The sequence below is a fragment of the Mirounga leonina genome, unplaced genomic scaffold (genome assembly GCF_011800145.1).
Source record: "Mirounga leonina isolate KUSES-001 unplaced genomic scaffold, KU_Mleo_1.0 Mir_91, whole genome shotgun sequence".
Taxonomy (NCBI): Eukaryota; Metazoa; Chordata; class Mammalia; order Carnivora; family Phocidae; genus Mirounga; species Mirounga leonina.
In genome coordinates this window covers 27932944-27945019 of record NW_023270839.1, presented here as the reverse complement: position 1 = coordinate 27945019, position 12076 = coordinate 27932944, and the positions used below count along the sequence as shown (strand labels likewise).

The 12076-nt window shown below is 44.0% G+C and overlaps 1 protein-coding gene across 4 annotated transcripts in view; it reads left to right on the top strand.

The window, feature by feature from the left end:
• MYO5A (myosin VA) overlaps positions 1 to 8529 on the top strand; it is a 192804-nt gene extending 184275 nt beyond the window's left edge. For all 4 annotated transcript variants that reach the window (XM_034994273.1, XM_034994272.1, XM_034994271.1 and 1 more), the window contains 5 exons: positions 581 to 731; positions 3064 to 3346; positions 5090 to 5264; positions 6469 to 6549; positions 6830 to 8529. In XM_034994273.1, coding sequence (XP_034850164.1) covers positions 581 to 731; positions 3064 to 3346; positions 5090 to 5264; positions 6469 to 6549; positions 6830 to 6982 — 843 coding nt within the window. In that variant the 3' untranslated portion in view covers positions 6983 to 8529. The remainder of the gene's footprint in view (positions 1 to 580; positions 732 to 3063; positions 3347 to 5089; positions 5265 to 6468; positions 6550 to 6829) is intronic.
• The last annotated feature ends 3547 nt before the right edge of the window (positions 8530 to 12076 follow it).

The following is a 12076-nucleotide window of genomic DNA, read 5'->3' as shown; positions in this document are numbered from 1 at the left end:
TATACAGTTGATTTTCCATTTTAACTAATACCACCAAAAAATTCCATTCTAAGCTTGGATTGAAAATCATGTATGGTTACCATGAAATATGATAAAGGGAAATTTTTTATTTATTCACTGATCTCAGTAGAAATTGGTCTGTTTTAAAAAGATTATGTATGCCCTTCAGGTGCAGTATTTATAAATAGGACTATATTTAATAGAACTGAAGTTAAGAGATTAGAACTTGAGGTAATTTAGTGTCTGGCAGTAGGTGTGCTATGTCATAAGTGAAAACGCTCGTTCCTTTTTTTTTTTTTCCAAATTAAGTTCCCCCATCTTGTTTCACTGGCACGGCTATTGGAAGGGCTTAACTGCTAGCTAGCCAAGTTGAGATATTATTCAAAAGCTGATTAAGAAGTGGAAGGGGGTTACGATGGAAACAAACACACAGAGCATTTGAGAATGACTGTCTGGCATTCAGGAGTGGAACAGATGGAAACTCTTCAGAGGAAAGACAGCAGGGGAATCTGCTCAAACAAAGGAGTTAGGAGAGACATTTCATTTCCTGGGTGTCAGTAACTTTGCTTTCTGGTTCTAGGGCTTTATGAAACACAACACATCTCGCCAGAATGAACACTGCCTCACCAATTTTGACCTGGCTGAGTACCGGCAGGTGCTAAGTGACTTGGCTATTCAGATCTACCAGCAGCTCGTGCGGGTGTTAGAGAACATCCTGCAGCCAATGATCGGTAAGGCGAGGGCAGGGCTGACGTCGAAGCCTGTCTGCCTCACGTGCGCAGCAGCGACACTTGTTTGGAGGCATGTCTTGATACAAAGAACATAAAGTAGTAAGGCTCAGTCCTGAAATTAGCTGAGGAATCCCAGACCCCCAGCCATGGCTAATTGGGATACATCACAATCACTGCTTCCACATGATTGAAACTGCAGTATCTAGTGAATCTCCCCACTGGGTGATGCCTCCCCCTTGAGTTTGGGTTCTGCTTTATACCCAGCAATATACCTCATTCCTTGTCCAGTTTTCAAAAACACTTTAAACTTTGGTCTAGGAAACTGCTACGCAGGGCTTCCTCACGGCCCACCTAAAACAAAGGAGGCTGGGGAGAGTTTGCCCTTTGCCTATTAGGTTACAGTCAAAGGGCTGGGGCGGGGGTACCATGACAACAAGAATAGGTCTCGGACACTCCATGGTGAGTTATACATCTCAAGGCCCCCATGGAGTTGTCAAAGGCAAGGAGTGGTTTCTCACTGGATAACTGACTGGGGTGTGCATGTGTGTGTTTCTATGTGTGTGTTCAACTAGGTGTGTCTCATACCTCTCTTTGTATTCGCGTACTCACTCTGGGCGTGTATTTATGTGCCGTACTACCTATATTCCTTTGGCTGTGTAGCACATATGAAGTAGGAACTAGGAGGCATATATAAACTGCAGGCTGCTAATTTTGAATGAATTGAATTAAATTTGTTTTAAGTTATCAAACTGTTATCTTCAGGCAAATTATTAGCAGCTTCTTTTTTTTCTTTTAAAGATTTTATTTATTTATCTGACAGAGAAATAGCGAGAGAGGTAACACAAGCAGGGGGAGTGGGAGAGGGAGAAGCAGGCTCCCGCGGAGCAGGGAGCCCCACATGGGGCTCGATCCCAGGACCCTGGGATCATGACCTGAGCTGAAGGCGGACGCTTGACCGACTGAGCCACCCAGGTGTCCCTATCAGCAGCTTCTTAAGGCTACTCCCAGCTACCCTTTCTTTTCCCACCCATGTGTTTTCCACATTCCCACAACTTCTTCATTGCCCTTAGTATTCTGTCTTCCATCGAAAACCCACAGTTAGCCAACCAGAAACATAAAAGGCTGAGGAAGCCATGGGAGACAGCAGTGATTTTTCTCAGGGGATGACTTCAGGGGTCAGTTCTTCAGTTGTCCCCGAACAGGTGTGTATTCAAAGCAATGTAGGTCAGCTAGTAAGAGGTGACACAGATGCAGAGAAGATCAACTTCAGCCAATATATCTTCTACTTTTGCCTATTTTTATTGGCTGAACAGGAAGCTTACCCCTGAGATGTCCCACTTTAAACCACTGCCCCCATCTCCCAGTGATTTGATAAAACCGCCAATGTTTTGTGTCAGTGTGAGGTTCTGTGGAAGCTTCGGTAAGCACTGTAAGCTATAAAATGACTAAGAGATAAAAAAAATGAATGAGGAGTGGCCCCTACTCTCAAGGGCCTGCCAGGCCAGGGGCTGGTCATCCCACAACCATCCTAGAGGAGGCATAAGCCAAACACTGTGAGGGTGCAGTGGGCGGGGGGGGCGGGGAGTGCCCCAAATTTGGGAAGACTGAGTTCTGGGAGGCTGAGACTAACCCGAGACCTCCCTGCTACTGTGGGAAGCTCAGGGCAAGGAAGGGCCCGGTTTTCCAGCCCCACACACCCACCGCCTCCCAGGGCTTCTCCACGACCACTGCCCAGTCTCCTGCTGTTCTTGCTACTTGGTTTGCCTGTGGGGCTCAGATGTCCCTGGAGAATCTCTTCTCCTTTCCCTAACTAGTGCATCTTTCTCAAAAACCCTCCCAAGATATCACAAGCGTGTGCTAGTACAAGGCGGCTGCTTTGTATTTTAGAAAATGCACCATTAAGATTTCTCAATTTCATGGTAAATTTTGCATTTAAGAATTAGTCCTGGGGCGCCAGGGTGGCTCAGTCAGTTAGGCGTCTGCCTTCGGCTCAGGTCATGATCCCAGGGTCCTGGGATCGAGCCCCACATCGGGCTCCCTGCTCAGCGGGAAGCCTGCTTCTCCCTCTCCCGCTCCCCCTGCTTGTGTTCCCTCTCTCGCTGTGTCTCTCTCTGTCAAAAAAATAAATAAAATCTTAAAAAAAAAAAAAAGAATTATTTCTTCATTAGAGTTTAAAATCTGGACGCCCTTTTTCGGAAAGTTCTTTTCCCCTCTCTTTTGATACTCAGATCACTTTCCTAAGTTGAATGCATGAGAGTACGTGTGTGCATGTGTGAGCAGGTGTGTATGCACGTGCAACAGGCGTCTTCTAACACTCGAATTCCTCCTGCAGTCTCTGGCATGCTGGAGCACGAAACCATTCAGGGTGTGTCTGGCGTGAAGCCCACGGGGCTCAGAAAGCGAACCTCCAGCATCGCAGACGAGGGCACCTACACACTGGACTCCATCCTTCGGCAGCTCAACTCCTTCCACTCGGTCCTGTGTCAGCACGGCATGGACCCTGAACTGATCAAGCAGGTGGTCAAGCAGATGTTCTACATCGTTGGGGCCGTCACCCTGAACAACCTCCTCCTGCGCAAGGACATGTGCTCCTGGAGTAAAGGCATGCAGATCAGGTGAGCAGAGAGCACCCGTGCTGTTGTCCGCTCCCGGGCCGACTGCTGGCTGCGGTGCAGGGGCCGATGGCTTGTTTGCGGTCAGGGTAGCTGATGTCTGCTGCCACCAGCCACCCAGCCGGGGAAGAGCACGCATGGAGCTGTCTTCTCTTGCCTGGCTGGACCTCTCCACTTCCATGCGGTACTGCTCCGGACTGTGCCTTTCAACAGGTTCTCCCCTCCACCAGCTGGACACCCAGCTTCCCCGGGACACTGATTTGTTGGAGGGAATGGAGAGATGATAAAAAACACTTCAAGTTGAGATAGCTGCTTCCTCACCTTTTGCGTGTGTTTTAATTGTACCTAACACAATACCGAATCTTTATCATGAAGATTTCTAATGTTTGCTTTCTCTTAGAAATTTATTTTGACGAAACGCCTTTTTGTACCATGGCAACAAGAACATGTCTAATAGACCTCTTACTAACCGGAAACATGCCCCGGTATCTTTTACGAAAATGTGCACTCAGTTTTTATGCCCAGCTGCTCTTCAACATAACCCATTATCATAATAGAATTGACTTTTTTTTTTTGCAAATCATTTATTTTCTTTTTTAAAAAGATTTTATTTATTATTTGAGAGCAGGAGAGAAATAGCGAGAGATAGAGCACGAGCAGGGGGAGAGAGGGAGAAGCAGATTCCCCACTGAGCAGGGAGCCCAACTCAGGGCTCGATCCCAGGACCCTGCGATCATGACCTGAGTCAGAGGCAGGTGCTTAACCAACTGAGCCACCCAGGCGCCCCAGCAAATCATTTATTTTAAAACAGAATATTCACCAAGAGAGGAAAAAAGAATCTCTCCTACCTAAGTCTTTAGTTAATCTCAGGAAACCTTGGCATTCTTTTCAAATTTTCCATTCTGACACACGTGCATTGTAGTTAACATTAAGAAGATAATCCTTTCATTCATGTAGTGGAGTTTATTTCTCTTTAAGGGTTGTTTATGTATTTCTCTGTACATGTGAAGCACTGTTATAATATCAGACTATTTCCTACTTGCCTGACTGCAAAGTTAAGTTCTCATCATGTGTCCATTTAGCATTTTAGCATGAGAACCACTGTCGCCTGGTTGACCACTTCTTGAAACCTCAGCATCTGTGTAATTTCTACATCTCTCTCCACATTTGGGGTCATGTCTCTTCCAGTGCTCCCCCTCCCCCACTTACCTTCTCTCCTTCCATCCCTGGGCTTCCTCAGGCCACTACTCCATCACTCAGGCTCTTCCCTAAACAGGGCTGCCGCACAAGGTCTGTGTGGGGGCATCTTGTTTTTCGTGACTACCGTGGAGTCTGACTGAAGGAGGAAGGGGTACTTGAAGTTTATTGATTCTCTCCTCTGATGTTGTAAGACAAGCTAGGAAGCATTTTCTGGTCAGCTGTTTAATAAGGACATGGCCATGTTGGATGTTCTGTTTTGTCTTTCAGCAGGTTTTATTTCATAATTTTTGCTGTAATGGCTCTATTTCTACCTTCCATTGAAGTTAATTATATCATCCAGTCATTTACTCTTATATAATTATGATTATAAACCTCATGGCTATAATAAAATTTTAAGCACAGCTGGTAAAATTTAAGAAAATTGAACAGAAATACTGCCTGTCATTTTAACTGAGATTCCTGACAAAGCCATACATAAAAAACGAAGACATCTATGACAACATTCAGTAAATTTGCATTCTCTCCCTCTCTCTCTTTGTGGCAAAGGTACAATGTCAGTCAACTGGAAGAATGGCTGCGTGACAAGAATCTGATGACTAGCGGGGCTAAGGAAACCCTGGAACCTCTCATTCAGGCTGCTCAGCTCTTACAAGTGAAAAAGAAGACAGATGATGATGCAGAAGCTATCTGTTCCATGTGCAGTGCTCTGACTACTGCCCAGGTGAAGCGCCTCCCCCTGCTGAGAGACCCTGTAGCATTCAGCAAGGGTGACGCTTAGGGAAATAAGGAGTCCCCCCCGGCCATTGCTCTTGTCTTTGAGCTGACTTCACGTGTGTCAGAGAAGACACGGATCTATACAGATCTTAAAGAAAGGAGATTTTGCCTGAAAGTTTTACGTTTTGGTGGGAGTCAGAGTCATCAGCAGTCCACATTCAATAAATCTTTATTGAGTGTTTACAGTGTTCTGCATAATGCTGTGGGCACCGAGTTACAACCAAGAACAAAACAACGTCCTTGCTTTCATGGGGTATACATTCTCTGCATTCTGTGCAGCCTGTATTCCAAAAAGTAATTTTCCATATTACTTGATAATTGAATGATATTAGACTTCTCTATTTTTAAGACAGATCATTCTTGTTCCTTCATTTCAATAAATGACTCAGGGGGCTCCTATCTCAAGGCACCATACCTGTTGCTGGGGGAGATACTTCAGAAAATAAGAAACAATCCTTCCCTAAAAGGGATTTTCCAGTTTAGTAGGCAAGGCAGATGTACCCAACTGATTCTACTATCTGAGGTTCAAGCAGATTCTGTAGTAAGATGTCTAAAGGAAGTGCCGAGGGGCGATACCTGTGTTCAAGGAAGGTCCCATTGAGCTGGGCATTGAATTTAAGGAAGTGAGAAGAGGGGAAGGGCGTTTGAGGACAGTGGCAACAGCACGAGGCAAGGCATAAACATGCCCGTTTTTCTTTTGCCAGTTATTTCTGTGCTGACTCCTGGGCTTGCTTAATGTTCTTTAAGTGTCTTATAGTATAGACATCTCACCTAGATTATACATAGGATAGGTATAGAAAGCAGCTGGCTGGAAACAAGGGTTACCATTAACAGTAGCCACTGGGGTAGACTGAGAGGATTGAGTGGGACACTTTTCCTTTTCATGTAGTGTTCTTTTGTGTAGTTTATTGTTTTTCCAAATTTGTATTACTTCTTAAAATGTATAAATGTTACATTAATACATTCTTATTTTAAAAATTCACATAGTAAAGGTAAATATGCCTTCAGACCAGCTCTCTCTCCCCTTATCCCAACCCAGCCCTGAGTAGAATTACAGACTATATGCATGGATCCTTTTACTTTTCCAGATTATAAGTACCCAGTGTGTGTTTGATAATATGCTGAAAACTTTGATCATTTCATTCTCACAGATTGTCAAAGTGTTGAATTTGTATACTCCAGTTAATGAGTTTGAAGAAAGAGTCTCTGTATCATTTATTCGTACTATACAGGTAAGATCTCCCAGGCTTTCTTTTTCTTTGATTCACAAGCACTGTTTTTTGAATGAAAATTTTGCAGTTTATTGAGAAAAAATGTGTTTTATTGTTGTATTATCTCATTTTAACAGTGCATTAACTTTTTGATAACAGCTTATTAGAAAAAGGAAGTGATTTTAAAACAAATATAAACATTCTTTATTAGTTGAGGACTTTTTGGTAGATTTTTGGCGGGGGAAAAAATCTTCATAGATTCAAAGAACTGATGCTCTGTTTTTTCTTTTTTTAATCTCAGATGCGTTTACGAGACAGGAAAGACTCTCCTCAGCTGCTCATGGATGCTAAACACATCTTTCCTGTCACCTTTCCTTTTAACCCATCCTCCCTTGCACTAGAAACCATCCAGATTCCAGCCAGCCTGGGCCTGGGATTCATATCACGGGTCTGAAGGTGATGTGATGTCAAGGCAAACAGTGACAATAAGAACCCATTATTTCCAGTGAGCTACTGAAAAGACATTTTTAAAGAGACAGTACTAATTATCTTTCAAATGAGAGGTTATTAATCGGAAATCTCCCTAAATACTTTCATCATCTTGGAAAGAACGATAGGCTTCTTTGTGCTGTGTTACCTTACCAGCAACACTCACCCTGGATCAGTTAGGTATCCCGAGGTACATGCAGGTGAATGACAGAAGGAAAAGGGAAAAAAAGGTCTCCAGCTGCCAGCATTTATTTTAAATCCTTAGCACTGCATCTAAATGGTATGGTAAAAATGAAAATTCCAGGTATGAGCTGTTGTTAGGAAGACACCTACAAAGAGCCTCCTCTACGCGGGCCAGAAGAATTGAAAGAAAAATTACCATTGAGTACATACCATGACAGTTCAGGAATCAGTTATGTTGATGCTGTCAAACTGGATCAAAGAAATAAACTGGCAATATGTAAAGTACTTGGTCAAGTAAATTCCTTATGTGTCACTATGATATAGAGATATTAAGAGAATGCTGGTTTGCCATAGAGCATAGAAGTCCGTTTGTACTGTAGTTTACTGAGCATTTTAAATTGCTGCTACAGACTGTGTTCTTTAATATATAAACGATATTCTTATTAGGCACTACAATAATAAGCTTCTCTTTTATCGACTCTGTTTACAATTCAATCAGATCAGTTTTAACTGGATTATGTGCAAATATATACAGATTCACCTGCACAAGTAGCAGACACTGGGAAGTCATGTAGTAATGTGACAAAATATTTGACATTTAGGGGTAGGATTAGACAAAGTGGCTGTTGTTGATGTCATTATTTATTCAGAATGTATTACACTGATGTGCTCATTCGTTTTCCCTGGGTGGATATCACATCAGGGTACAGTGTTCTGTGAAGTGACTTATTTTCAGTTCCCAGACCAGATTCCTGCACTGCATATTTTCAATCCCGACAGGTTTTCTTTCTTCTTCTTAATTTATTAAGAATTAATCTCAGTCACTATCTAGAGAAGATTCAGGTCTTGAAACCTTGATTATCCTACAAATGATGCAAAAGAAGGTATATAATAAATACTATGGTTCCATTTTTTTTAGGCTTTGCAAGTTCTGTAAATGTTCTCAGTACCACTAGATACTTTAAGGAGCATCGTATTAGGAATACTTTAAGACTTATGTAAGAAATACAAGAAGATTGCTAAATTTTACAGAGGATATGTTTCAATAAGACCCAGATCCTGTAAGTTTCATTCTGAAATCCTAATTAAACATATTCTCACTTTTTCCTGGAAATCCTAGACAGTGGGTCTTTCAGGTTGTGCAAGAGCAAATTCTTAGCTTTCATTAGAAACTCTGGTTCTGAATCACAAACATAGATTTATATAACTTAACTGTTAGATAGATGGTCTATGAAAAATGACATCTTATTAAAACATGTGCAATATTAATGGAAGTCAGTTTCAAATCATGATAAAGATTGTTATTAAAAGATAAACACTGTTAACTTATTTGGGCCTCACATTCCTCATTTATACAATAAGAGGGTTGGACCCTTCCATATCTAAAATTTCTCTTCTCTTGGCACTTGGATTATAGAGAAACTAGATGCAGTTACTCAGTAAGTTCACCCTGATATGGAAAGATCAGTATTTGGTGCCTCTTAATCCTGGGGGATTAATTAAATGTAAAATTACAAGTTGATGTAGCTGTAATCCTTCTTAAATGTACATGATTTACATGCTTTTTGAACGTGGATTAGTTTGGGTAATTTTTATTGAATCATATACTGCTGCTTCCAGGTTGGATACATTTATTTGCAAAATCAGCCAAAAACACTACTGATTCAATCAGGTTCTCTTACTTTTCCCCAGTTGTCAACGTGGTTTTCAATGAACTGACTCATTGCATAGGGGAGATGCTAAAAAAAAATGCCACCATGGTGTAGGCTATCCACCTCGGACTGGGAAATCCTCTCAGGCCCTTCCCCAGCTTAGTCCCTGTGTAACATGTCCTGTGCACACCCTGAATCTTGTCAGGTCTTCAAGAGCATGCTGTAGCTCCTCCTGCCATTGCAGCCCTTTATCACACCCCAGACAGCTCGTATCCTGAAATGTCTCTCTCTCGTCTCCTGCCTTTGTGCTGGAAAGTGCTGGAGCCTCCGTTCCACACCTGGGCCAGAATCTCTCCTGTTCGGTGATGGTCACACAAAGATTCTACTGTTCCAGGCTCCAGCTTCCTCTAAGGCCTACCCAGGACCCCAGATGGGGATCTGAATCAACTTCTCTTAGCAGCCTAAAGATCTTCAGTCATAACAAGAATACCTTACAACCCGGGACCCCCAATACCTGGCAAATGACTCTGTGTGCTACTTTCTTGAGGCTGCAACAGTAATCTGCTGACTAGGGGTTTCCTTTAGCCCCTCTGAGGACAGCTCACCCTCTCTCCAACCACATTTTCTCACCCGGCTTGAAACCTACCTTCCCCAGCCGTCCACCTGCCCGTTCCACCCTTCACTCTTACCCTTCCCTCAGCCCAACCGTGCAGCACATCACCTGCCTGCTCACCGACTCTGACCGTGTGCAAGGCAGCAAATGGAGTCAGTCCTCAGTTGCCCCCCGGCCTCCCTTCAAGCTGATATTGTTGTTCTCGCTTCTTGGCAGTACATTCCTTAACATCGTCACTAATTTGCTTTTTCCTATCTCCCCTGTGATACACAGTGGGAATTCAAAGAAAGATCTTGAAAGAACAGGGTTCTGTCTTAATAGCTCCTTCTCAACAGTCTCCCCACTCACCTTACATACAGACTCCGCTCACATCTGGGAATGCAAGGCTGAAAAATGAGCAGTTTTCCTTGTAGCTTTTCTTCGGTTAAGGCTTTGGTCTACCTGCCCTGAGAGTAACTATAAAGAAGGGGGAAGGTCAGATCCAGGAAGCGATTCCTTTGGAAGTTTTGAAAAATCTCCATGTACCTGACACTTCTATCATCAAGTGCAAAAGTACAAAAAGATACATTCCAAAGCCTACCGGAAGGATATGTGGGGATTCTGGCCAGTTTGTACGATTTGCTTTATTGCCTTTGTTTCAGTGGGTATTGAGAGTTGAGTTGGCTTTTTCTGGGTGAGTAATTATGTGTCATATAGAATATAGATCAGATCTTTTAGTAACATGTGAGGGCGGCTAACCCTAGGTCAAAGGGCACCTGTTCTATCCTGAGAAATCCTCACACAATAGTCATATATCCACCTGGCCTCCCCCCCCCTCTCTTTTTCTCCTTCTCTGTGCCCCTCCAGCTCTCGCTCTCTCTCTCTCTCTCTCTCTCTCTCACACACACACACAGAGTCACCAGAATGTAGAGTTCCCCAGGCGGCATCCTCAAGGATCCCCTGGGTAACTTCAACTGTTTGGGATGAAACAGAAAGCAGAAACGAGCGTGTGACCCTTACAATCTCCTGCTGAGAGTAGTGCAGACCAGGACCTTGCATCTGGCTATGCTTTTCTTAGGCACACGTCGTCCTCTGTTACCTCATTGTATCCTCACAACAGTGCCGGAAGGCCGAAAGGGTAGCTCGCTGATGATAATTTGAGAAAGAGATGGTCGGTGATGCGCTGAGGTCACACTGCCCTCCCGCGGTGCCCCTTTCCTGCCTGCAGCCCTGGCCGTGCGGTGGGCAGGTGGAGGCAGGAGACTGAAAAGTCTGCAGGGGACATTCTGTTTCTCCTGGTACCTGTGGGGTGCCCTGGGTCAGCAAGAGGTATTCTTTTTTTTCCCTCTCTCTCTTACCAGAATTGGCAACTGGCATATAGGAACTGAGCAAGTGCGACATCCCAGGTTCTTCGTGCTCACAAGATGAAGTGCCCGGAGCCTGGCGGCTTTCTCCTTGTCCGTTCCCTGCTATACCTACGTTTGATTTTTATGATGAGTCAGAGCTCCCTTGGAGGGTGAAATTCTCTGCGTTTAGGTCTTTGATTAGACGCAGGCCATCTCAACCTGGCTGGAAGGCGTGCAAGCCTCCCCAGAGTTGGGTAGGTCACTCTCAACGCCCACTCCTCAGAGCCACATAGAGCTGCCAGTGTGCTGAGCAGCCTGCAGCCAAGCCGCCTGGCACCTCCTGAGGCCTGTCCCCGGGCCAGCCATGGACAAGTCAGTGTGTATGAACGTTACAGTGTGTGCATGCTGCCAGGGTTGCCTCCGGAGCTGGGAGGGGGCTCCGGGCATGCATGTTAGAGGGGCTCCGGGCATTGCTGGGGCCGCTGTTCATGGGTAAGTGCGGCGTGATTTCTTCTCAGGCTGTGCTGTGAGGACCGCCTTAACCCCTGCTCCCTTCCCTCCGAGAGCTGCCTTAAGTTCTCTGGAACTTCTCCTCGGTAAGGGTCTGACTTACCGGGAGAGGATATCTTGCCCTGTTTCTCAAGGTTTTGGGAGGGTTTGGGTTGGGCGTGGCCTCCAACCATGGATTCCTGTCTCTCCTTCCTGCATGACTGTCCCTCCTGGGACTTCGCCTTCCTTTCTTTTCTGTGATTTCCAAACAGGTATCAGAACTCAGCACCAGTCTCAGAGCCGGTGAATGTGGGCAGAGAGACTGGTCCTGAGTTTGGGGGGGCTTTGTGTCACAAGGAAGCAAATGAACATATGGAAGAAATAGATAAGTTAGCTTCTTGGTAATGCTTAAATGGCATGTTTCCCCCTGATCTTTTCTTAATACAGGTAAAGGGTACAACTGTAAGGCCTTCCATAGACATGCTTTAAAAAAATTTTTTAGGAACCCTGTACTATATATAAAAGTTTGAATGAAAACAGAGAAGAGTTCTGTAAGTTCTAATCCATTGCATTACCCCAAATTAAATCAACTTGGAGTTATATACAGTAGATTTCTCAATAGATCACGAATTGAAAGGTACTTTGTAAAATAGCTGCCAAAATGCATTTTTGTACATTTTTTAGTTTTCTAATTTGGTCTAGCGAAAATGTTCATTAGCTTAACTTCATGAGTATCATTAGCTTCCTAAAATGACTGAAAATGACTAACATTTCCTTAGTATTGTGATACAGCTTGA